This window comes from Somniosus microcephalus, chromosome 22, assembly GCF_052327205.1.
Source record: "Somniosus microcephalus isolate GS21.2 chromosome 22, FLI_Smic_1.0, whole genome shotgun sequence".
NCBI classification, from domain to species: Eukaryota; Metazoa; Chordata; class Chondrichthyes; order Squaliformes; family Somniosidae; genus Somniosus; species Somniosus microcephalus.
Window position 1 is genome coordinate 8793087 of NC_141008.1, and position 26314 is coordinate 8819400.

Genomic DNA, 26314 nt, shown 5'->3' on the forward strand with positions numbered 1-26314 from the left:
ACCAGCCAGAGCACTCCCTGTAGAGGATTCGAGCTTTAGCCAAGTAAAAGGATGCTCCAAAAACACATACAATTGCACCAGCAGCCAGGAGAAATAATCCAGCAACTAACATGTAAGTAGTTCATGATCCCTTTAAATAGCGCTGGTGAGGGGTTTCATTCCATTTAACATTGTGTTCAGATGTGCGAGTCTAAGAGTGGAGTGGGGCGTTCCAAAGTAGCTTCAAATCAGTGGTGCACATGGATTCATGCCATCATCTGCCTGCTCTGCATGCTGCCGGTGGTCGTGAGGCATGCGTGCACGCGCATTTTTTTCCCTTCAAGTATTTATCCAATTCTCTTTTGAAAGTTACTATTGAATCTACTTCCACCGCCCTCTCCGGCAGCACGTTCCAGATCACAACAACTCGCTGCGTAAACAAAAATGTTCCCTCATGTCGCCTCTGGTTCTTTTGCCAATCACCTTAAATCTGTGTCCTCTGGTTACCGACCCTTCTGCCACTGGAAACAGTTTCTCCTTATTTACTCTAGCAAAACCAATCATAATTTTGAACATCCCTATCAAATCTCCTTTTAACTTTCTCTGCTCTAAGGAGAACAATCCCAGTTTCTCCAGTCGTTCCACATAACTGAAGTCCCTCATCCCTGGTCCCATTCTGGTCAATCTCCTCTGCACCCTCTCCAAGGCCTTGACATCCTTCCTAAAGTGCGGGGCCCAGAATTGGACACAATACTCCAGCTGGGGCCTAACCAGTGATTTATAAAGGTTTAGCATAACTTCCTTCCTTTATTAATAAAGCCAAGGAACCCAGATTTTTTTTAACAGCCTTCTCAACTTGTCCTGCCACCTTCAAAGATTTGTGTACGTAAACCCCCAGGTCTCTCTGTTCCTGCGCCCCCTTTAAAATTGTACCATTTAGTTCATACAAACGCAAAATACTGTGTATGTTGGAAATCTGAAATAAAAACAGATAATGCTGGAAATACTCAGCAGGTCAGGCAGCATCTGTAGAGAGAGAAACACAGTTAACATTTCAGGTAGATGACCCTTCGTCAGAACTGGAAAAAGTTGGAGACGTAACAGGTTTTTAAGCAGGTGGAGGGGCAGGGAAAGCGGGGAGGGGAGGAAAGAACAAAAGGGAAGGTCTGTGATAGGATGGAAGGCAGGAGAGAGCCGGAGACAGTGGCTGAGGAAAGATATGTGGCTGTGAAAGCGAGTTTTGGTAGATACCTGATCAAACACGAGAAGGGAAACAGAAAGCAATGAAGATGAACAAGGTACAGTAAAAGAGACAAACGGAAATCCCATCGGAGAGAAGAGCAGAACTTCTTCAAGGTGGGCATTCCTAGGAGAGAAGTGGCAGTAAATTAAACACTAATACAAAAGCAAAATACTGCGGATGCTGGAAATCTGAAATAAACACAGAAAATGCTGGAAATACTCAGCAGGTCAGGCAGCATCCGTGGAGAGAGAAACAGAGTTAACGTTTCAGGTCGATGACCCTTCGTCAGAACTGGAAAAAGTTGGAGACGTAACAGGTTTTTAAGCAGGTGGAGTTTAGTTTATATTGCCTCTCCTCATTCTTCCTACAAAAATGGATCACTTCATGCCTCTCTGCGTTAACGATCATCGACCATGTGTCTGCCCATTTCACCAGTCTGTCCATGTCCTCCTGAAGTCTGTTACTATCCTCCTCATTGTTTACTACATTTCTGAGTTTCATATCTTCTACAAACTTTGAAATTATGCCCTGTACACCCAAGTCCAGGTTATCAATTTATATCAAAAAGAGCAGTGGTCCTAATACTAACCCCTGGGGAACACCACTGTATACTTCTCTCCAGTCTGAAAAACAACCGTTCACCACTACTCTCCGTTTTCTGTCCCTTAGCAAATTTGCATTCATGTAGCCACTGCCCCTTTAATCCCATGGGCTTTAATTTTGTTAACCAGTCTATTATGTGGTACTTTGTCAAATGCTTTTTGAAAGTCCATATATATAGCACCAACCGCACTACCCTCATCCACCCTCTCCATTACTTCATCAAAGAACTTGATCAAGTTAGTTAAACCTGATTTACCTTGAACAAATCCGTGCTGACTTTTGTTGTGTATGTAATAGGTATGTTGCTTTAAACCTATGACCAGGGCAGCACTACTTTGTAGGGTGTAGTGATACCGTAGTACCACCCCTGGCCATAGAGGTATAAATAGTACTGTGGGTACTGATTTCCCCTCAGTCCCCGCCTGTTGGTATTAAGTAAAGACCTACGTTGAATCTTCCAAGCTGTCTCTTCATTATTGGATTAAGTATAGACACATACTTTATACTGGCGATGAGTAAGGTTCGAACTCACCAGTACACGGTGCAACAAAGGAACGGCAGCAGTACGGAGAGAGAAGGAGAGAGGCTTCTTACCAGCCAGCCTGCAGAGTCCAGCGTCGACCAAAGGAAATCGCCCAGCACTCCAGGTTCGGAGGAGCAACAGCAACAGAGAGAGAGAGGGGACCAACAGAAGCTACAGCAGCTGAGAGGAGGCTGAACGGGCGCTCCAGCCACGGGGCAAACGTCCACCCAGGGCCAGGTAACTGAAATCCTTCCCGGGGAACGGGTGCTGCAAGGGCCAGAACGGGCAGGCGATCTGGGGAACAAACAGAGCCACGAGGAGTAGCACGCCATCTAGTGGACAAAAGGGAAAAGTTTTTTCTCTTCAGCAGTTTAAAATAAAAAATAAAAAAAAATCGCCATCTAGTGGACAAAGGGGAAAGCGATCTGGGGAACAAACGGAGCCACGAGGACTAGCACGCCATCTAGTGGACAAAAGGGGGAAAGTTTTTTTCTCTTCAAAGTTTTTTTTTCTCTTCAGCAGTTAAAATGTCTAAAGAAGGGTGGTTGGCACCATTTGTGGAGGACACAGAAGAATGGGAGGCCTATATCGAAAGGCATGAACTTTATTGCATAGTAAACAAGGTGGAAGATGACCAAAAGGTAGCAACCTTATTAAATTTTATGGGGGCAAAAACATACGGGCTGCTGAGGAATCTTCTTACTCCAGAAAAGCCAGCGGACAAAACGTACGCCCAAATTGTTGATACGTTAAGGGAACATTTAAACCCTAAGCCACCATTTATAGCAGAAAGGTACCGCTTCTACAGACGCGACCAAAGGAATGATGAGTCGCAGGCAGCCTATTTAGCTGAGCTCAGAAGGTTGTCCAAACATTGCCAGTTTGGAGCCATATTGACGGACGCGATCAGAGACAGATTTGTCTGTGGCATGTTAAATGAGAATACACATAAACGGTTGCTAGCCAAGAAACAGCTCAGCCTAGATCAGGCGATTGAAATAGCATCTCCCACGAAGCAGCAGCACAGGGTGCTGCTCAAATACGACAAAACACAACCAGCTATGACACCCATGAGGTGACATTTCACAAAGGTAAATGCTACCGTTGTGGCAAAACCACCCACGACCAAAGTAATTGTTGGTTTCGTGATAAAATATGCCGGCAGTGTGGGAAAAATGGGCATATAGCGAAAGTTTGTCGGTCTGGTACGAAACCCAATCGTGGGGGCAATCCGAGCAGTACCAAGGCAAGGACAAAAATACATAAGATGTCTGACAGTAGCTCAGACGAGTCACAGGAAGGCACAAAAGCAGAGCCTAAAGGTCTAGGATGTCTCAAGTTATATGGTGTAGACAAAACGGAGGACCACAGCACAATGTGGGTTAAAATGACGGTAGCAGGCGTCGAAGTTAATATGGAGCTGGACACGGGTTCAGCCCTATCAGTAATTAATGAACAAGATTATAACAGGCTGTTCAAAAGCATTCCCTTAAAGGATACGGAAATTAAATTAAAAACATATACGGGACAAAAAGTTTACCCGAAGGGAAAAATGCAAGTAACAGTTAAATACAATGGCAGAAAAGTGCCAGGACTTTATTTATACGTCCTACCAAACGGTGGACCACCACTTTTGGGTAGGGAATGGATAAGAAAAATCCACTTCGACTGGAAGTCGATACACGAGTTAAAAGTAGAGACCACCACGGATGATGCAACCATTACAAGCAGGCTGTCGAAACTATTGGCAAAAAAGCCAGAGGTGTTCCAACAAGGGCTGGGGACCTTAAAGGACATTAGAGCAAAAATAACTATTGCTCAAGACGCAAACCCCAAGTTTTGTAAGGCCAGACCGGTGCCTTATGCCATTCGGCCAGCGGTGGAAGCAGAACTGGACGCCTTAGAGAGTGCAGGTGTCCTTACAAAGATTGAGTGGAGCGAGTGGGCCACGCCCATCGTCCCAGTTATAAAGAAATCTGCAAATAACACCCCGGGGGAACCAAAGAAGGTTCGCATTTGCGGGGATTTTAAGATAACTATTAACCCAGTCCTGCACACGGTACAGTATCCGCTGCCGCGGATAGAGGACATATTCGCATCGTTAGCTGGGGGTAGACACTTTACGAAGATTGACCTTTGTCAAGCTTATTTACAGATGGAGGTGGAGCAGGACTCGAAAAAGCTCCTAACGATTAACACACACAAGGGATTGTACCAGTGCAATCGCCTGATATTTGGTGTGGCGTCCGCCCCGGCAATATGGCAGAGGACCATGGAACAGGTCCTACAGGGCATTCCAGGAATGCAATGCTACCTGGATGACATCCTGGTGACAGGACAAACGGATAACGACCACCTCGCTAACCTGGAGCGAGTACTTCTGCGGTTACAACAATACGGACTCAGGGCGAACAAGCAGAAATGTGAGTTTTTCCAGGAACGTATCTCATACTGTGGTCACATTATAGATAAGGAAGGCCTGCATAAGTCCCCGGAAAAGATCGAGGCAGTAGTGAAGGCCCCGCCCCCTGAGAATGCATCTCAGTTACGATCATTCTTAGGCCTTATAAACTATTACCATAAGTTCCTCCCGAACTTATCGTCCATTTTACATCCACTAAATTCATTGCTGCAAAAGGGAGTCTCCTGGAATTGGGACAAAGCGTGTGAGGCTGCTTTTAAAAAGGGTAAACAACTCATCACATCAAAGGAAGTGCTCGCACACTTTGACCCAAAAATGCCAATGAGGTTGGCATGTGATGCCTCCCCGTACGGTATAGGGGCAGTGTTGTCACACAAATTTCCCAACGGGACGGAGAGGCCAATAGCATTTGCCTCAAGGTTGTTAACTACAGCCGAAAGAAACTATGCGCAAATCGACAGGGAGGCCCTCAGTCTGGTGTGGGGTGTAAAAAAATTCCACCACTACCTGCATGGGCAACGTTTCACACTACTGACGGATCATCAACCGTTGGTGTTGATATTTAATCCAACAAAAGGGGTGCCCCTGATGACGGCCCAAAGGCTACAGAGACGGTCACTGTTCTTCGGAGCACACCAGTACCTTATCGAATATAAGGGTACCAAACAGCATGGCAATGCGGATGGCCTGTCGCGGCTACCCTTGCCTACCGAGATCGAAGAGATAGTACAGGACCCCGTGGAAATATATCATACGGCTGTTATGGAACACTTGCCCATCACCAGCCAATGTATCAAGCGGGAAACACGGAACGACCCGACATTGGCAAGGGTTTACGAATTAACCGTGAAAGGCTGGCCGGCGCAGGGTGACGCATCATTGCCGGCGTTTTCGGCAAGGAAGGACCAGTTGTCCGTCTGCCGGGGCACATTGATGTGCGGAGCCAGGGTGGTGGTCCCTCAAAAATTACAACATAAAGTGTTGCAGGACTTACACGAAGGTCATCTGGGGGGTGTCAAAATGAAAAGCCTCGCCAGAGCCTACGTCTGGTGGCCCGGCATTGACAGGGACATTGAGGAAGTAGCAAAAGCGTGCCAAGGATGCCAGATGGTACAGAACGTACCACCACAAGCCCCACTACATCCGTGGGAGTGGCCCTCAACGCCGTGGCAAAGGATCCACGTGGACTTCGCTGGCCCCTTCCTGGATGCGATGTTCATTATTGTAGTGGACGCCCATTCAAAATGGCCGGAGGTCATAAAGATGTCATCAACGACAGCCGAAAAGACGGCTGCAGTCTTAAGGACCATTTTTGCCCGAAACGGGGTGCCCGAGCAAGTCTGTTCGGACAATGGGCCACAATTTGTGGCAGAAGAATTTCAAGCATTCCTAAAAAGGAATGGAGTGCGACATTATACGTCCGCACCATATCATCCGGCTACAAATGGGCTGGCAGAGCGATTTGTACAGACTTTTAAAAAGGCCATCAAGGCGATGGGGGAGGAAAGGTTGCCACTACAACACAAGGTGGACAACTTCCTATTCGCATACCGTAATGCTGCACATACGGTGACCAACCAGGCCCCCGCCGTCATGTTCTTTAATAGAAGGTTAAAGTCTCGCCTTGAATTGCTCAAACCAAACATTCGGAGAGATGTGGAAAACCGAGTATTTCGTAGGGCTCCTGACAGACAGACACGGAGCTTCGAGGTGGGGCAGCAAGTGTTGGCCCGTGATTATAGGAAGGAAAAGTGGCGGTCTGGTACGATAAAGGCCCGCCAGGGACCCTTGATGTACACAGTTGAGACAGGGGAAGGCATAATCAGACGACATGCTGATCAACTTGTGGAGTCCAGAAACGCAACTGATTCACTACCTCAAACGTCTCAGCACATTGTTACAGCGGAATCACGGCCCAGCTCGTCGTTACAGAGGTCTCAGGATTGCGAGGAGTTCAGCACTCCAGTGATCTCCACGGCACAGGATGTGCCATCAGACACCGACGACTCCAGCGATGAAGTGGTGACGGAAGTACCGCCGCCTACACCGAGACCGACTAGAGAAAGACGTTATCCTAGTCGAGACAGGAGGCCTCCTCAGAGACTGAATCTATAACATGTTTCTGCTTATATATATATATATAAGTAGACAACTCTTGATGTAAATATGTTATGTATATTGTGTTACCAAATGTTATTAGCCCTAGTTATGGGGCATCCATTGACTTAATTGCACGGGTACGTTTGAATTAAAAGGGGAGGAATGTTGTGTATGTAATATGTATGTTGCTTTAAACCTATGACCAGGGCAGCACTACTTTGTAGGGCACAGTGATACCGTAGTACCACCCCTGGCCATAGGGGTATAAATAGTACTGTGGGTACTGATTTCCCCTCAGTTCCCGCCTGTTGGTATTAAGTAAAGACCTACGTTGAATCTTCCAAGCTGTCTCTTCATTATTGGATTAAGTATAGACACATACTTTATAACTTTCATTTATTAGCTCATACTTTTCCAAATGTCACTTAATTTTGTCCTGGATTATTGGGTGGAATTTTAACATGGGTGAGCGGGTGGGAGTGGATGCGGGTGGGGGGTTAAATAGGCAAAAATTCCGATGTGTTGGGAAGCCAGCTCCAACTCGCCAACTTCCAGGTGGCCGGCCGGGTTTCCTGCGTCTCGGGAAACCTGGCAGCTGCAGCGAGGTTCAGGAAAGACTCCTTGTGGGCCAGGAGAAGCAACAGTGCACCCCGCCACACCGCTGGTCAGGGATCAGACCACCCTGGATCAGACCCCCCGGGGACGGGAATCAGACCCCCCCCGGATCGGACACCCCAGGGGCGGGGATCAGGCCCCCCTGGATCGGACCCCCGGGGGCGGGGATCGGACCCCCCTGGATCGGACCCCCCGGGGTCGGGGATCAGACCCCCCTGGATCGGACCCCCCTGGATCGGAACCCCGGGGGCGGGGATCAGGCCCCCCTGGATCAGACCCCCCTGGATCGGACCCCCCTGGATCGGAACCCCGGGGGCGGGGATCAGACCCCCCCTGGATCAGACCCCCCGGGGTCGGGGATCAGACCCCCCTGGATCGGACCCCCCGGGGTCGGGGATCAGACCCCCCTTGGATCGGACCCCCCGGGGTCTGGGAGTAGACCCCCTTGGGATCGAAACCTCCCTTTGGGGTCAGGGATCGTAGCCTCCAGGGTCGGGGATCAGACCCGCCCTCAGGATTGGACTGGGGTAGGGGATCGAACACCCTTTGAGTTCAGACCCACCAGGGTTGAGACCAGCCTGGTCTTGCGGCCTGCTCCGGAGTGCTCCCTGCCCAACTGGAAGCCAAACCTGTCAATCAGGCTGACTTCTGTGCGGTGAGCCTGTCAGGTACAAAGAGACACGCAGCATGTGGGAAACCCAGAATTCCAAGTTTCCGGTCTGAAACTTTGTCCCCCCACCTACTTAACCCGCCCCAGTTAATATCCGGCCCATCGTCTCCAAAGGTTTCCCCACCACTGATGTTAAGCTGACTGGCCTGTTGTTGCCGGGTTTACCCTTCTCCCACTTTTTGAACAAGGGTGTAACATTTGCAATCCTCCAGTCCTTTGGCACCACTATTATATCCAAGGAGTGTTGGAAGATTGTGGAAAGAGGCTCCGCAATTTCCACCCTTACTTCCCTCAGTAATGTAGGATGCATCCCATCCGGACCAGGTGACTCTTCTACTTTGAAGACTGCCAACCTTTTAAGTACCTCCTCTTTATTTATTTCTATCCTGTCCAATATCACCACTGCCTCCTCCTTTACAGCTACGTTGGCAGGTTCCTCTTCTCTAGTGAAGACAGATGAAAGCTACTCATTTATTATCTCAGCCATACCCTCTACCTCCACAAGATCTCCTTTTTGGTCCCTAATTGGCCCCACCATTCCTTTGACTACCCTTTTACTATTTATATGTTTATAAAACATATAAAAAGGGAATAAGAGGGGCAAAGAGAGAGTGTCAAAATAGGGAACCCAAAAGTGATGCTCTCTCCTAATTCCCCCTGTATCTGGTGGAATTAGGAGAGAGCACCAGAAACAGGGGGAATTAGGAGAGAGCACCAGAAACAGGGGGAATTAGGAGAGAGCATCACTTTTGGGTTCTCTTTTATGTTAGCCGCTAATCTATTCTGAGACTCTCTCTTTGCCCCTCTTATTCCCTTTTTTAGATCTCCTCTGTACTTTCTGTATTCAGCTTGGTTCTCTACTATATCATCCTTCCTACTCTCCTGCCGCCGCTCAAGGCTTGACTCCCTCCTAAATAATTCCACAGCTTCTCTCTTTGCCTCTCTTGGCATCCTTCGAAAGGCCCTCGAGGCATTCGTCGCTGCTTCCTAGCTAGCAGCAATCCAAATTGCCGCATCTTACTCTCTCCCTGCCCTAAGTTAATCTCGCCAACCTCCTCCCGGTCCCTCCCTGCTCTGCCCCTCTGGACTCCGCCAGTAAATTAGGTATCAGCGCCCCTCTCCGCACTTCCCTTCAAATTTACGTTCACTTGTAAATAAGGGCCTTGCCATCCATGACCTTATTGTGGACGATCAAACTGACATCATGGCCTTGATGGAGACATGGTTGAGGGGTGATAACACCTTTCCCCTTAATGAAGCTTCCCCACGTGGCTATACCTTCCACCATTTGCCCCGCTCAGACCGCTGTGGTGGTGGAGTAGCCCTTCTATCTAAATCACACCTTGGTCGGTCTCCCCACTCCTCCCGCAACTTCTCCTCCTTTGAGCATCTCACCTTGTCCCACCCCTCACGTCTCTTTTAAAATCCTTATTCTGTACCGCCCAACCAAATACCACTCCAATTTTCTCAATCAGATATCTTCTCTGCTTTCCTCCCTCTGCCTCTGCACCGAGCGACTTCTCATCCTTGGTGATTTCAACTTCCATCTCAATTCATCTTGTTCCCTCTCCTCTGAGTTCACTGCCCTCCTTTCCTCCCTTAATCTCTCCCATCATGTCAACTCCCCCACCCATATACACGGCCACCCCCTCGATCTTATCATCTCACGTGTCCTCGCTATCCCCTCCGTAACTATCACCAATAAGGCAATCTCCAACCATTTCCTTGTATCACTCTCTACCCATATTCCCCTTCCCTCTCCTAAACCCACTTTTTTTTGTATCTGCCCCTGGAAAAATCTCTCCCTCATGTCCCGTACCTACCTCACCTTTGGCCTACTATTCTCCATGACATCTCTGCAGCTACTGACTTACTAAATCTCACCCTCTCCACCACCTTTGATGCCCTTGTCACTACTAAAATCATTACACATTATCACCCTAGTCATTCCTCCTCATCTCCGCTCCCTTAAGTCCAAGTGATGATTATCCTTGGCGGACAACCGATCTAATCACCCATCACCAGATTTGGCTCGATCATATAAAGCGCTACCGGGTCCTGCGCTCCATCACTAAAACCTCCCATTATTCTAAGGTCATCCAGGTTCTGCTTTTTAATTTGGCCCCTAGCTGCTCATACTCCCTCAGCAGAACCTCTTTCCTTGTCCTATCTATGTCGTTGGTACCAACATGGACCACGACAACTGGATCCTCCCCCTCCCACTCCAAGTTTCTCTCCAGCCCAGAGGAGATGTCCTTAACCCTGGCACCGGGCAGGCAACACAACCTTCGGGACTCCCGCTCTCGACTGCAGAGAACCCTATCTATCCCTCTTATGATACTATCCCCTACCACTACAACATTTCTTTTTACTCCCCCCACTTGAATGGCCCCCCGTTCCACGGTGCTGTGGCCAGGTTGCTCATCCTCCCTGCGGTCCCTGCTCCTGTCCCCACAGGGAGTAAGAGCCTCGAACCTGTTGGACAAGAGCAAGGGCTGCGGCTCCTCCAACACTACCTCCTGGATCCCCGTACCTGCCTCACTCATAGTCACACCGTCCTGTCCCTGACCACGGACTACATCTGAATTAGTTAATCTAATTGGTGTGACTACTTCCTGGAACACAGAGTCCAGGTAACTCTCCCCCTCCCTGACGTGTCGCAGTGTTTGAAGCTCAGACTTCAGCTCATCAACACGGAGCCGGAATTCCTCGAGCAGCCAACACTTACTGCAAATGTGATCACCGTGAGCATCAATGGTGTCCACCAGCTCCCACATATTGCAGCAGTAACACATCACCTGCTCTCCCATTCTATGTAATTAATTAAATTTATTAATATTATTTTTAAATACCCTCTGCCCTGATTCTAGATGATGATTATCACACCTTAGAAACTATAAACCACAGAGTTTAAGTTTAAAAAGAGAGAAATACTCACCAACCAATCACTTACCTGCTTTCTGGTGACGTCACACTTCGATTATTTTTTACCTCTCTCCTTCCCTCCGAGTTCCGAGTTCGGAGCCTTACCTGGTCTCTGGAGCCTTTTATAGCCCCGCTGCTGCCGCTGAAATTCCCACCGACGCTCTGAGGCCTTACCTGGTCTCTGGAGCCTTTTATAGCCCCGCTGCTGCCGCTGAAATTCCCACCGACGCTCTGAGGCCTTTGTTAAGTCTGTGTGTTATATTGAGAATTACTACACAGACCACAAGAGTAAAATTTAACAGGTCTTTACTAGTCGAAGGTCAGGGCGGAACTGCCCAATAAATCATTACACAGCACTTATATACTGGTGTGGTCACCACCGGTATTACAGTATACATCAGCCAAGATAAAGTAGTGTAACTCTTAAAATAGTTCTCTTAAAGGGGGAACGGTTCTCTTAAAGGTGGAATGGTTACACACACTACAATCCTCCCTTTTTAGCTTAACAGTATATATTTCCCATTAAACATAACATCATAACATATATACACAACTTCATGTAAAAACAGTTCACAGATTCAGTCTCTGCGGAGGCGCCTCCTGCGCTTCCTGACTCGGTCCGGATAACGCCTCGGTGGTGTAGTAGTTCTCGGTGGTGTAGTAGTTCTCGGTGGTGTAGTAGGTTCTCGTTGCTGGGGTGACTCATCTAATAGTCCTTCACTGGACTTAACAGCTTGAACTTTCGTAACTTCAGAACCAGCATTGCTGACTTCTAAAGGCTCGAGTACCTTGGGAAGTTTCTCTACTTCCAGACTGATTTGGCTCAGTTCGGAGGGACCACGTGCGTGACCTGGTAGGGGTGATAATGGTTCAGATGAGTCATCATCTTCTGCTTCTTCTCTATTGTCTTCTATTTCCTCCATCACTTCAGCTTTTGCCTCTGCCACCAAGTCCCTGAGTGGCTTATTACTGCTGACACTGCTCACAAAAGGGTGCTCTTTCTTCTTAGCTTTCAACTGATTGATGAATTTGACATATTCCCTTTCTTGCTCAGCTTTGATTCGTTTGGCCTCATCGCGCAGACGGTTTGTGTGTTCCTGCTCCATTTTCTCAATCAGCTGCTTCTGCTGTCTTTCCAGATTCTCCCACTCTGTGTCAAAGAACCTTTTCTTTGCATTCATCTCTTGCTCAAAACGGCGAATCATTTGTTCTAATTGCTGTTGTAGTTTGAAATTGAGTTGAGTTCGAGCCCGGTGTTCCTCAGAAATGTGCATGTCTGTAGACTGGACAGACTCAGAATTCTCTGTCAAACTATGTTGTTGTTGTTCAGTGGAATTCTGTTCTGATACTTTGTTCTCTTCTGAAGCATTTATGCACTCCTTCGCTTTTCCATCATTAGTCTGCAAGTCCATTTTAGACTTGTCTTTTGAACATGGGCTGGTCTTACCATCATCAGTTCCAGAGTCTGAGCTGATTGTCTTCACCGAGTTCTCACTCTCTGCTTTGTCACTGTCACTGCTGCATATGCCCTCATCCAATATTCTGGACAATCGTTCAGGTTTGACATCTTTCTTTTTCCTGGAATCTACCGTTATTGCTTTTAGGGAGTGCCAGTCCATATTTATTTTCCTGATCCACTCCCGTCCCAGAAGTGGTGGACCTCCCTCAGGTAGTACATATATGTCCATTCCTTGGTGTGCTTTGCCCTTGTGTACCACCTTGACTTTTATCTTTCCGATGGGGTATACTCTTTGCCCCGTGTATGTCTGCAATACTATCTCTGTATCCCGTAGGGGAATATGTTTGAATAACTTTTTGTAATCTTGCTTATTCATGACCGTCAACGCCGATCCGGTGTCCAATTCCATCTTCACGTGGACTCCTGCTATCTGCAGTGTGACCCAGATAGTTTGTCGGTCAGCTTCCTTACTCACATTGTGAGTTCTCAGACTACCCAGTTCCTTGCTGTTGGAGTCTGAATCCGAATTCTGTTCATCCGAACTCTTCTCAGCCACCTTATGTACCTTTCTGCACTTTTCCTGCGGTGACTTTTTGTTGCTGGTCTTCTTTCCTGACCGGCATACTTTAGCTATGTGGCCAAGCTTGCCACATTTTCTACATTCCTGGTTTTTAAACCAGCATTGGTTCTGATCGTGTGTTGTCTTTCCACAACGATAACATTTCGTTATACCCAAAGCCATTTGATCTACGCTGAGTACCGCTGCCTTCAGCTGCATTTCCGCCGTGCCTCTCGCTGCGGCTTCGTGCGATGCTGCAATAGTGACAGCCTTATCAAGTGTAAGATCATTCTCTTCCAGTAGCCGCTTTTCTGTTCCTTCTTTCGACAATCCACACACGAATTTGTCTCTCAGTGTCTCTGTCAGTCTTTCCCCAAACTGACAGTATTTCACCAGCTTACGCAGTTCAATTAAATACTCCGCGTTGCTTTCCTCTTTCCGTTGCGTTCTCGCATAAAATTTAAATCGTTCCGCTAACATCAGCGGTGTGGGGTTCAAATGATTTCTCAGGACAGCAACAATATTAGCAAAGGTCTGGTCCGCCGGTTTAGCTGGTGATAGAAGATGCTTCAATAGCCCGTATGTCTTCGCACCCATTGAGTTTAGTAAGGTTAGTGCTTTATCATTATTTGATATTTTATTTGCCTTACGGTAAATCTCTATGCGTTCTACATACGTGGCCCAATCTTCAACATCGGAATCGAAATCGTTGATGTTACCACACTTAGGCATCCTCGCAATCTTCTTGAGAAACAAAAAGAAATTTTTCTTTAACTTTTTTTTTTCAAAATGGCGGTTTCCCACGCTTGTCTTCTTCCCCGCCTACGAAAATGGCGGCTTCCCGCGTTTGCCTTTCTCCCCCGCTGGCTGTCTCTTGTCACTCCCACTCGCTCGGTCTCGGTCTCCCTCGCTCGGTCTCCCTCGCTCGGTCTCGTTCTCCCTCGCTCGCTCGGTCTCCCTCGCTCGCACGGTCTCCCTCGCTCGCTCGGTCTCGTTTTCCCTCGCTCGCTCGGTCTCCCTCACTCGGTCTCGGTCTCCCTCGCTCGGTCTCGCTCGCTCGGTCTCGGTCTCCCTCGCTCGGTCTCGGTCTCCCTCGCTCGGTCTCGGTCTCCCTCGCTCGGTCTCCTTCGCTCGCTCGGTCTCTTCTTTCTCCCGCTCGCTCGGTCTCTCCCGCTCGCTCGGGCTCTGTCTCTCCCGCTGGCTGTAATGGTGATTGCCGTATGCCGTATTGCTGCGTTCGCCCTCCCCAGCGGTTTTCAAATCGTGCCTCCCAGCCCCTCTTGCAGTCCGGTCCTTTCCCCCCGGCTGCGGCTGAGTTCTCCGCGGTTTTTAAAAAAAAAAAAATATTTTCTCCCGCGCAAGCGGTTCTCGAATCGTGCCTCCCAGCCCCTCTTGCAGTCCGGTCCTTTCCCCCCCGGCTGCGGCTGAGTTCTCCGCGGTTTTTTTAAAATTTTCTCCCGCGCCTTTTGCTGTCCCGGTCGCTGCGCCTCGCGGCCTCGGTAGCTGCCCGGCCTTTTTCACCGGTCGCAGTCGAGCTTGCTCTCGACGCTGTTGCGTCTCCCAGCCCGCTTGCAGCCCGGTCTCTCACACCGGCTGCGTTTGCATTCACCGCGGCTTCCGTGCCTTACGCTGCCCCAGTCTCAGCGCCTCTGGCCCCGACTTCTGTCCGGCTCTTTTCCCCGGCCGTGGTCGAGTTCTCCGCCCTTATATCCTCCGTTCTTCCCTCCCCTATTTCACAGCCAACGTGGCCGACTTGCTGCTCGTCGCTGATCGGCTTACCCACCACCGTGATAGAAGGGATGATCACTGCCTGTTGCTGATGGAAGGCTTCGTGTCAGAATTCTTCCTTTGTTCTGCAGACCCGAGTCTTCTCTCAGCAGAATGATGAGGGCGGATGCCTCTTCTCGACGCCCGTTAAACTGCCTTGGATGTATCTCTGCCGCAGGGTAAGATCGTACTCGTCGCCACTGTTAAGTCTGTGTGTTATATTGAGAATTACTACACAGACCACAAGAGTAAAATTTAACAGGTCTTTACTAGTCGAAGGTCAGGGTGGAACTGCCCAATAAATCATTACACAGCACTTATATACTGGTGTGGTCACCACCGGTATTACAGTATACAGCAGCCAAGATAAAGTAGTGCAACTCTTAAAATAGTTCTCTTAAAGGTGGAACGGTTACATACACTACAGCCTTACCTGGTCTCTGGAGCCTTTTATAGCCCCGCTGCTGCCGCTGAAAGTCCCACCGATGCTCACGAATTGAGCTTCCTACCTCATAGCTATTCTATCACTAAGACTGCCTATTTCCATCTTAGTAACATCGCCCATCTCCGCCCTTACCTCAACTTATCTGCTGCTGAAACCCTCACCCATGCCTTTATCACCTCTAGAATTGACTATTCCAATGCACTCCTGGCCGGCCTCCCTAGTTCCACCCTCCATAAACTTGAGGTCATCCAAAACTCTGCCGCCCGTGTGTCTCATTTTAACCTCTATGGGGGAAAAATTCAGTATCGGCCCATTTGGGGCGCCATTATTGGCGGTCACAAAGTTTAGCGCCTGGCGCTAATTATCGCCTCTGACAGCAAACTTGGCTTTTATCGCCCCTGGAGGTGATTGGAGCGCTAAATCAGGCGCTACACACCTCTCTTAAGGCGCTAAGGCCGAGGAGCGAGGCGCTACCTCACAGCGCTGGTGAAGCTCATGTGATGTCAGTCAGCAATGGAACACAGACACACTGGCACCATCCAATTCTTAAAGGGGAGTTCTGACAAATGGTCATCGACCTGAAACGTTAACTCTGTTTCTCTCTTCACAGATGCTGCTTGACCTGCTGAGTTTCTCCAGCATTTTCTGTTTTTATCTTAAAGGGGAGGGTTGATCTTGCTCTCCATCCACATCCTGCTGATTGCAGCCTTGAATCTCGGCCTGAATCTCAGCCTGGAGAGACCTGTACATCAAATCTGCTGGAAAGAACAATGGAGAGACCCAGGGAAAGAGCTCAGAGTGCAGACCCCATAGTCTCTTCTAAATCGATACAAGGGCAAATCAAAATCAACCTGCAAAGTGCTGCTCAGTACCCAAAACTCCTTCACACAGCGTTGAATCTCTCCAGAAGTCTCTCTCTCTCTCTCAGAATGCATGGTGCAAAAATGTAACCGACAAAAAAATGCAGGAAGTGGTCGCCTTTAAATAGCGCTCCCCTAGTCCCTTTCTGACAGCATAATGCTCCCCTCAACCTGTCGTTGCTAGCGGCAGGCGGTAAGGCAGGGGGCGCCACTCAATTTCCGGTCCGGGGCGCTAACGGGGCGTTGCGCACTCGAATGACGTCACAATCTGCCGGCGCAGGAGATCGTGGCGGTAGTGTTTAGCGCCACCGCAAAATGTCTAGTTAATTTCGCGAGCGGCGCAAACATCGCCGTACCCGGGCGCTAGTTGCTTTGCGCCCCACTTGGCGCCCTGTTAAGGCGCTAACGGGAGGCGCAAACAACTGAATTTTTCCCCCTATATCTTTAACAATCCAGGCCCAGGGAGCTCTAGCTTTGGATGCCCTTCCTCTGCCCCTTATGGGAATGTGCCTACTCTGTACCCGAACCATCTCCTCTTTGAAGGCCTCCCATTGTTCAATTACTGTTTTACCTGCCAATTTTTAATTCCAATCCACCTGGGCCAGATCACTTTTCAACTCACTGAAGTTAGCCCTCCTCCTGTTAAATATATTTATGCTTGATTGTACCTTGTCTTTTTCCATAACTATCCTAAACCTGATGATGATATGATCACTGTTCCCCAAATGCTCCACTTGCCCCACTTCATTCCCCAGACCTAGTTCCAGCACTGCTTCCTTCCTCGTTGGGCTGGAAACACACTGATCAAGAAAGTTCTCTTGTACATATTTCAGGAATTCCTCCCCCTCTGTACCCTTTTCACTGTTACTATCCCAGTCTATATTTGGATAATTGAACTCCCCCATTGTCACTACTCTCTAATTCTTGCATCTTTCTGAAATTTGCCTGCAAATTTGCTCCTTTATCTCCTTCTCACTATTTGGTGGCCGATAGTATACACCCAGCAGCGTAATAGCTCCGCTATTGTTCCTTAATTCTAACCAAATAGACTCTGTGTTTGACCCCTCAACTACATCATCCCTCTCCAGTGCTATAATAGTTTCTTTGATCAATACTGCCACCCCCATCTTTCCTGAACACTTTGGAGCCTGGAATATTAAGTTCCCAATCCTCCCCTTCTTTGAGCCAGGTCTCTGTTATTTCACTATATCATGGTCCCATGTGGTGATTTGTGCCTGCATCTCACCAACCTTATTTACTGCGTTAGTTAAAACAAAAATGCTGGAAATACTCAGCAGGTCAGGCAGCATCTGTGGAGAGAGAAACAGAGCTAACGTTTCAGGTTGATGGCCCTTCGTCAGAAACGTAACGGCCGCGATCTTAACTCTGGAGACGTGTTGGACGTGGGACTTCTGGTTTCCGGGTTTCAGTCCCGCCCCCAGTGACATCTGATGAACCCATGCTATTTTCCCTTGATTGGCCTTGTTAAGCCCGCCCTACCGGCCAATTACGGAAAGCTGGTGACAGATGACGTCAGCATATGACACTTCATCTGTCAAAAATGTTTTGACAGATGAATTGTCAGCATTTGACAGCTTTGAGAAACTGTCAAACACTGACAATCTCTGTTCTAAGGTGAGCCCTTGCACACAGGCTCACCAAGACCTCTCTCCTCAGCAGAAAGCAGATGGCTGCTGCATCTGAGAATGCAGCAGCCATTCTGTCACCTCTGCCGTTGAGATGAGGCACCTGCGGATCCTCAAAGGTTGAAGCCTGCAGAAAGAAGCAAAGGTAAGGAAACTTTTTCCAACACTTTACACTCATCTCTCATACTTACCTGTCCACACTTGCACCCATCACTCACCTCTACAGCTGACATTTTGACCCTTCTCGCCCCCACAGACCCGCTGCTAACAGGCAGTTAATTGGCTCTAATTCCCTTCCTGCCTCGAGGAGACGGGTCCCTGCGCGAGTTGGGGACCCGCCTCCCGGGAAGATGGTTCGGAGGCGGTTGGGAACGGGGTTGGGCCCCGCTCCCAATTTTTCCCATTTTCCCAGCAGTCCCGCTACCAAACCCGCCTCCTCAGGGCTGGTTAAATCCAGCCCGTTAACTCTGTTTCTCTCTCCACAGGCGCTGCCTGACCTGCTGAGTATTTCCAGCATTTTCTGTTTATATTTCAGATTTCCAGCATCTGCAGTATTTTGCTTTTTTATTTACCGCGTTGTTAACTACATGGCGCCTAAAAACCAGGCGCTACACATCTCAATTTACTGCCATTGAATCATACAACACAGAAGGAGGCCTTTCGACCCATCATGCCTGTGCGGCCTCTTTTCTTCAACCTCCTTTTTTCCCCTAAATAAAGTAGCCAGTTGTACACAAGATCATAGAGTGGTGGATCTGGCACTGACCTCTAGGCCCTGGTGGTCCTCTCAGTGCGTACATGTGGTCGTCTCGTGTCGTTGGCCGCACAGCGGGGTCTGATGTCTCATTGTCTGTAGGTGGCATGCCAGCAGCATCTGTAACTTGCAGCTCTAACATCTGAAATAACAGCACAGTAATGTATGGGTTGAAGTTGGTATTTGTCTGGCTCATCAAGGCTTGCTCTTTCCCAACAATAACCTCTTGTTAGAAGTAAAGGTGACTTTGAACCAACTATTCCTTTATTTAAAGGAGCCAATGCCAGCTGTTTTAGCTGGGTACGAATCATCCAGAAGCAGAAAATATCCCAGACTATTTTCATTACCAATATTTCCCACCATTAATCCGATATTGGATACGCTTTAAAGGATTATCACATCTAGGCATGTGTCAGCCTCGGCTCACTTACCTCTGAATCAGAAGGTTGTGGGTTCAAGTCCACTCCAGAGACTTGAGCACAAAATCTCAGCTGACACTCCAGTGCAGTGCTGAGGGAGCGCTGCACTGTCGGAGATGCTGACTTTTGGATGAGACGTTAAACGTGGTTCCGTCTGCTCTCTCAGATGGATGTAAAAGATCCCACGGCACTATTTGAAGAAGAGCAGGGGAGTTCTCCCCAGCGTCCTGGCAATATTTATCCCTCAAACAACATCACTAAAACAGATTATGTGGGACCTTGCTGTGCATAAATTGGCTGCCATGTTTGCCTACAGTTCAGATTAAAGAGTAGGCCATTCAGCCCTTGAAGCCTGTTCCGCCATTCAATTAGATCGTGGCTGATCTGTACTCAACTCCACCTACCCGCCTTGGTTCCATATCCCTTAATACCCTTTGCCTAACAAAAATCTATCAATCTCTGTTTTTAAATTTTCATTTGGCTCCCAGCATCAACAGCTTTTTGGGGGAGAGAGTTCCAGATTTCCACTACCTTTGTGTGAAGAAGTGCTTCCTGACATCACCCCTGGACGGCCTGGCTCTAATTTCAAGGTTATGCCCCTTGTTCTGGACTCCCCCCACCAGAAGAAATAGTTTCTCTCTCTCTACCCAATCAAATCCTTTAATCAACTTAAATACCTCAATCAGATCACCCCTTAATATTCTATACTCAAGGGACTACATGACTAGTCTATGCAACCTGTCCTCATAGTTTAACCCTTTTAGTCCTGATATCATTCTGTTGAATCTGTGCTGCACCTCCTCCAGGGCCAATGTATACGGGGCCCAGATCTGAGTACAGTTCTCCAGATAGGGTCTAACCAAAGTTCTGTACAGCTGTAACATAACCTCCACCCCTTTGTATTCCAGCCCTCGAGATAAAGGCCAACATTCCATTAGCCTTTATGTTTATTTTTTGTACCTGTCCACTAGCGTTTAGTGACTTATGTACACGGACCCCTAAATCTCTCGGCTCCTCCACAGTTCCTAACTTCTCACCATTTAGAAAATACTCTGATCTGTCTTTCTTGGGTCCAAAGTGGATGACCTCACACTTTCCCATATTGAAGGAGAAATTGTTTCCAGTGGCAGAAGGGTCGTTAACCAGAGGACACAGATTTAAGGCGATTGGCCAAAAAGTACCAGAGACGACATGAGGAAACATTTTTTTTCTACGCAGCGAGTTGTTGTGATCTGGAACGCGCTGCCTGAAAGGGCGGTGGAAGCAGATTCAATAGTAACGTTCAAAAGGGAATTGGATAAATACTTGAAGGGAAAAAAAATGCAGGACTCTGGGAAAGAGCAGGGGAGGGGGATTAATTGGAAAGCTCTTTCAAAGAGCCGGCAAAGGCACGATGGGCAGAATGGCCTCCTTCTGTGCTGCATCATTCTATGAATCTAGGATAGCATTTATCGTACAGAGAGGTGATCGATGATAGTGAGTTAACGACTGTAATTTAATCAGGGGATTTGTATCTCGGTCATAAATTACCAGGGCTTTGCGCTTGTGATCTGAAGCCTACATTCAGTTGCAGATTTATTACTCACTCCCAGACGGCCACATCTTTAAAACCCATCAGACCAACACTCATATCATCTTAACTGTAAGTCACAATACCCATGGAAAAAGGATTGGAATTCTTTTTAACTTTTTGTTAGTTTCCAAATCAGCCTCACGATACATGAAAGAATAAAAATACACATATTCAGGTGTCCTGCTGCAGTTAAGAGTATTTTAAGAGTTAAGAATTTTGTAAAGAACTTATTGCATTTACAATAGGAAAAGGAAAACTTGACATCATCACTGTGAAATTTGGAATGTCATCAATCCTACCCTTGCAGGACACCAGACTTCCTGAATGAAATAGGCTACACTAGATCCCCACGTTGACTGAATCACCTTGGGATCAATTTCCTTACGGTAAGTGACAGCTATTAGCACCATCATCCTCAAAAAATTAAAGCAGGAAATAATGATGCTTTGATTGATATTTCTCAGAGCTCTATAAATACTGGAGGACAACAGAGGGTGGTGAATACAGTTCCAACATACAAAACAGGAGTAAAGATTAAACCTGCTAATTCCAGGTCAGTTAGCCTCACAGCCAAGGTGCAGAATAAGCTTGAGGACATTTCTATATATAAGTATTTAAAGAACACAAATACTGCAGAAGTTATAGGTCACTCCTTACAAACTTGCTGGAATTCTTTCAGAGGTAACTAAACAAGTGGATGAGTGCAAATCCGATGGATATAGTTTACTTGGATTTTTAAAAGTCACTTGACAAAGTTCCTCGTGAGGATAGATAGAACTTAAGGCTCATGGAATAGTTGGATGAGAACTGGGTTGGCAACAGAAGACAGAGGGTGGTGATAAATGGGAAAACTGCCTGGGAAAATGCAACCATTGGAGTTCTACAGTATTTGTTAATGAGATGGAACGTGGTGTCTGCAGTAACGTTATTACATTTTCTGCTGACATAAAGGTCTGTGGATAGATAGCAAGTAGAATGGAAACTGACCATCTTATGGAACCTGAATTCCCTCTGTGTCCATTCACATGCACATTTTCTCTGCAAATCCACTCCAGAACATCTATCTCACCTTTCATTTCTCCCCTCTTGAGTACCCTACCCCAACCTGTCACTCCTCCTTTACCTTCCTACTCTCCTGCCACTGTCCCAGGATTGAATCCCCCTTGGGTCAGCCCACAGCTTCTCTCTGTACCTTTCTTGGCCTTATCATGAGGAACGACCCATCACTGCCTCCTTATGAGCAGAAACCTCAACTGCTCCACCCTCCTCTCTCACTGACCTTCCTGTTTCTAGGGTGCCCACGGGTGGGGGCTAACCTCACCAACCTCATTCCCGTCCCACCCTAAACACCACTGCCCCCCTCTACACTGCCAGCTGGTCAACAGTGATTGTCCTACACCCTCTGGAATGTCCATTTACCTATGAAAAAGACTTGCTGGCCATGACAGTATTGTGCAAGATTACATTGAAAACCTGTCTTTGATCTTGAAAGATTAAACCTGCATTCAGCGTACAACTGGACATTCAACACATGCTTAACATGCAAACTGCTGCTCACTGCACGTGGGTTAGCCGTATTCCTAGATAGGTTGGGGAGAAAATATGAAATATTTCCGAAATTAAATGTCTTTTTACCTTAATCTCCAGATTACTTAATCTCTCCTGTAGTTCAGCAAATTTGGTGCAGTTCATACATTCTGAAAGTAAAATGAACTTCTGTTAAATTTTATACACCTGGACTTCACCATGTATAACATGATGGAAAACCTGTCGGTGAATTGTCATCAGACAGCCTGTGTTACACCTCTCCCAATTTGTACTTCTACAATGGGAATAGTAATCAGGGCTCACGACTCACGATCAACTGTTTCACACTACTGCACAAAGTTAAAAATCTTCCCCAATGAAACTCAGTAACACACAGTTCTTGAATTGTCAAAGCATTTTTACCCATGAAATAATATAGCTGAACAATTATGGGAATTGGCACCCAATTTTAAGTATGGACTCTGCTCCATAGAGCATCTGAAAAACAAGATATCATCCAATCTAATCCCACTCACCCCCCATACCCTTTAATATCCCACCCTGTCTAATCCCACTCCCCCCTCACTCCCCGTACCCTTTAATATCCCACCCAGTCTAATCCCACTCTCCCCTCACTCCCCATACCCTTTAATATCCCACCCAGTCTAATCCCACTCTCCTGCTCACTCCCCACACCCTTTAATATCCCACCCAGTCTAATCCCACTCTCCCCCTCACTCCCCATACCCTTTAATATCCCACCCATCTAATCCCACTCACCCGCTCACTCCCCATACCCTTCAATATCCCACCCAGTCTAATCCCACTCACCCGCTCACTCCCCATACGCTTTAATATCCCACCCAGTCTAATCCCACTCCCCCCTCACTCCCCGTACCCTTTAATATCCCACCCAGTCTAATCCCACTCCCCCCTCACTCCCCGTACCCTTTAATATCCCACCCAGTCTAATCCCACTCTCCCCTCACTCCCCATACGCTTTAATATCCCACCCAGTCTAATCCCACTCCCCCCTCACTCCCCGTACCCTTTAATATCCCACCCAGTCTAATCCCACTCTCCCCTCACTCCCCATACCCTTTAATATCCCACCCAGTCTAATCCCACTCTCCTGCTCACTCCCCACACCCTTTAATATCCCACCCAGTCTAATCCCACTCTCCCCCTCACTCCCCATACCCTTTAATATCCCACCCATCTAATCCCACTCACCCGCTCACTCCCCACACCCTTCAATATCCCACCCAGTCTAATCCCACTCTCCCCCTCAATCCCCATACGCTTTAATATCCCACCCAGTCTAATCCCACTCTCCTGCTCACTCCCCACACCCTTTAATATCCCATCCAATCTAAGCCCACTCTCCCCCTCACTCCCCGCACCCTTTAATATCCCACACAGTCTAAGCCCACTCTTCCCTCACTCCCCACACCCTTTAATATCCCACCCAGTCTAATCCCACTCTCCCCCTCACTCCCCACACCCTTTAATATCCCACCCAGTCTAATCCCACTCTCCCCCTCACTCCCCGCACCCTTTAATATCCCACACAGTCTAAGCCCACTCTCCCCTCACTCCCCATGCCCTTTAATATCCCACCCAGTCTAATCCCACTCTCCCCCTCACTCCCCATACCCTTTAATATCCCACCCAGTCTAATCCCACTCTCCCCCTCACTCCCCATACCCTTTAATATCCCACCCAGTCTAATCCCACGCTCCCCCTCACTCCCCGTACCCTTTAATATCCCACCCAGTCTAATCCCACTCTCCCCCTCACTCCCCATACCCTTTAATATCCCACCCAGTCTAATCCCACGCTCCCCCTCACTCCCCGTACCCTTTAATATCCCACCCAGTCTAATCACACTCTCCCCCTCACTCCCCGAACACTTTAAAATCCCACACGGTCTAATCCCACTCTTCCCCTCACTCCCCATACCTTTTAATATCCCACACAGCCTAATACCACTCTCCCCTCACTCCTTGTATCCTTTAATATCCCACACAGTCTAATCCCACTCTCCCCCTCACTCCCCATACCCTTTAATATCCCACACAGTCTAATCCCACTCTCCCCGTACCCTTTAATATCCCATCCAGTCTAATCCCACTCTCCCCTCACTCCCCGTACCCTTTAATATCCCACTCAGTCTAATCCCACTCTCCTGCTCAATCACATACCCTTTAATATACCGCCCAGTCTAATCTCACTCTCCCGTTCACTCCCCATACACTTTAGTACCCCACTCAGTCTAATCCCACTCACCCCCTCAATCCCTGTACCCTTTAATAACCCACCGTCTAATCACACTCTCCTGCTCACTCCCCATACCATTTACTATCTCACCCAGTCTAATCCCACTCTCCCCTCACTCCCCATACCCTTTAATATCCCACCCAGTCTAATGCCACTCTCCTCCTCACTCCCCATTACCTTTAATATCCCACCCAGGCTAATCACACTCTCACCCTCACTCCCCACACCCTTTAATATCCCACACAGGCTAATCAGACTCTCCCCCTCACTCCCCATACCCTTTAATATCTCACCCAGTATAATCCCACTCTCCCCTCACTCCCCATACCCTTTAATATCCCACCCAGTCAAATCCCACTCTCCCCCTCGCTCTCCGTACCCTGTAATAACCCACCCAGTCAAATCCCACTCCTCCTCACTCCCCGTACCCTTTAATATCCCACCCAGTCAAATCCCACTCTCCCCCTCACTCCCCGTACCATTTAGTATCCCACCCAGTCTATTCCCACTCTCCCCCTCACTCCCCGTACCATTTAGTATCCCACCCAGTCTATTCCCACTCTCCCCCTCACTCCCCGTACCATTTAGTATCCCACCCAGTCTATTCCCACTCTCCCCCTCACTCCCCGTACCATTTAATATCCCACCCAGTCTATTCCCACTCTCCCCCTCACTCCCGGTACCATTTAATATCCCACACAGTCTAATTCTACCTGTGAAGGAATAGCCATGATTCAGAGAAATGCACGATACTATGAACAGAATTCTGATATTATTAATAAAAGACATACTGGGTTTAAAAGACACAAGTCTCAGCAGACAAAGGCTGTGAACAGAAATACAGACTTCTGAGAAAAGATCAGTTGATAACAAAGTTGTAAACAAGCTTTGAAATGGGAATTAGTTAAATATGCTAAAACAACGAAAGACTGAAGCAAACCATTGGTCCTTCGAAAGGTCTACAGTTTGCAATGAACACAATGAGAAGACCCAGTTTAAAGTGAAGAGCTAACACATAAAACAGAAATACAAACATTAAAAGAGGCACGTGCCTTTGCAACATGACATCAAGTAAAGAAACCTGATGGTCAAATAGTTTTATTTAGAAAACAGGAACCATAAGATTAAATATGCAACCAATTGAGATAGCTAGAAAACAAGTAAGCACACAGTTAAAGTGGTTTTGATTTACATATTGTAAATATAATACCAACAAGAAGACTTTGAAAATATAACTTCAATAGAGACACCAAGCAATTGCATTGTGTTTGTATTAAACTTTGATCACCACGGAGTCAAAATGTCTGCTAAAAACCAGTAAAGCCAATATTAAGAATTGAATGAAAGCATTTTGTAGGAATTACATCAAACAGAAACCATAGCTGTCATTGTTTTTATGATGGTTTTTGGAACACCTAAAGGTAGAGAAATAATTATGCATGCAATAGTTGAATTGATAGTAAGATAGAAAGCATTCGAAAGAGGTATCAATAAAGACAATTAGCTGACATCAGTAGTGAACATCAAAGGAGAAACCACTGCCAAAAGAGTATAAAAATAAGACCTTTTAACAGAAAGTCAGAACTTGCTGAACGGGCAAAGCGTTTCTCAACTCTTCAGAGGAATCTCTGTAAGTCTTTAACTCTGAGTCTCGGGAAGTCAAAGTGATTGATTTTGGTGGATGTTCTGGATTTAGAAATAAGTAAGAAATAAGAAATGTAACGAAGTAAAGATTTGAGAATAAGGATCTCTGAGAAATAAGAAATGTAACAAAGTAAAGATTTGGGAATAAGGATCTCAAAGAAATAAGAAATGTAAGCTAATTGTATTTTGAATTGTTAATGTTGCGACTGATTCAACAGATGTTAACTGAATGTCAGCTCTTAAATAAAACTATATGGGGGAAAAATTCAGTATCGCCCCGTTTGGGGCGCCATTATCGGTC

At 47.4% G+C, this 26314-nt stretch overlaps 1 protein-coding gene across 1 annotated transcript in view; it reads right to left on the reverse strand.

Moving 5' to 3' along the window:
• col26a1 (collagen, type XXVI, alpha 1) overlaps positions 1-26314 on the reverse strand; it is a 460733-nt gene that overhangs the window by 114252 nt on the left and 320167 nt on the right. Inside the window, exons 4-5 of the mRNA XM_085964148.1 lie at positions 22198-22259; positions 18583-18712 (exon numbers count right to left, since the gene is read on the reverse strand). Coding sequence (XP_085820274.1) covers positions 18583-18712; positions 22198-22259 — 192 coding nt within the window. The remainder of the gene's footprint in view (positions 1-18582; positions 18713-22197; positions 22260-26314) is intronic.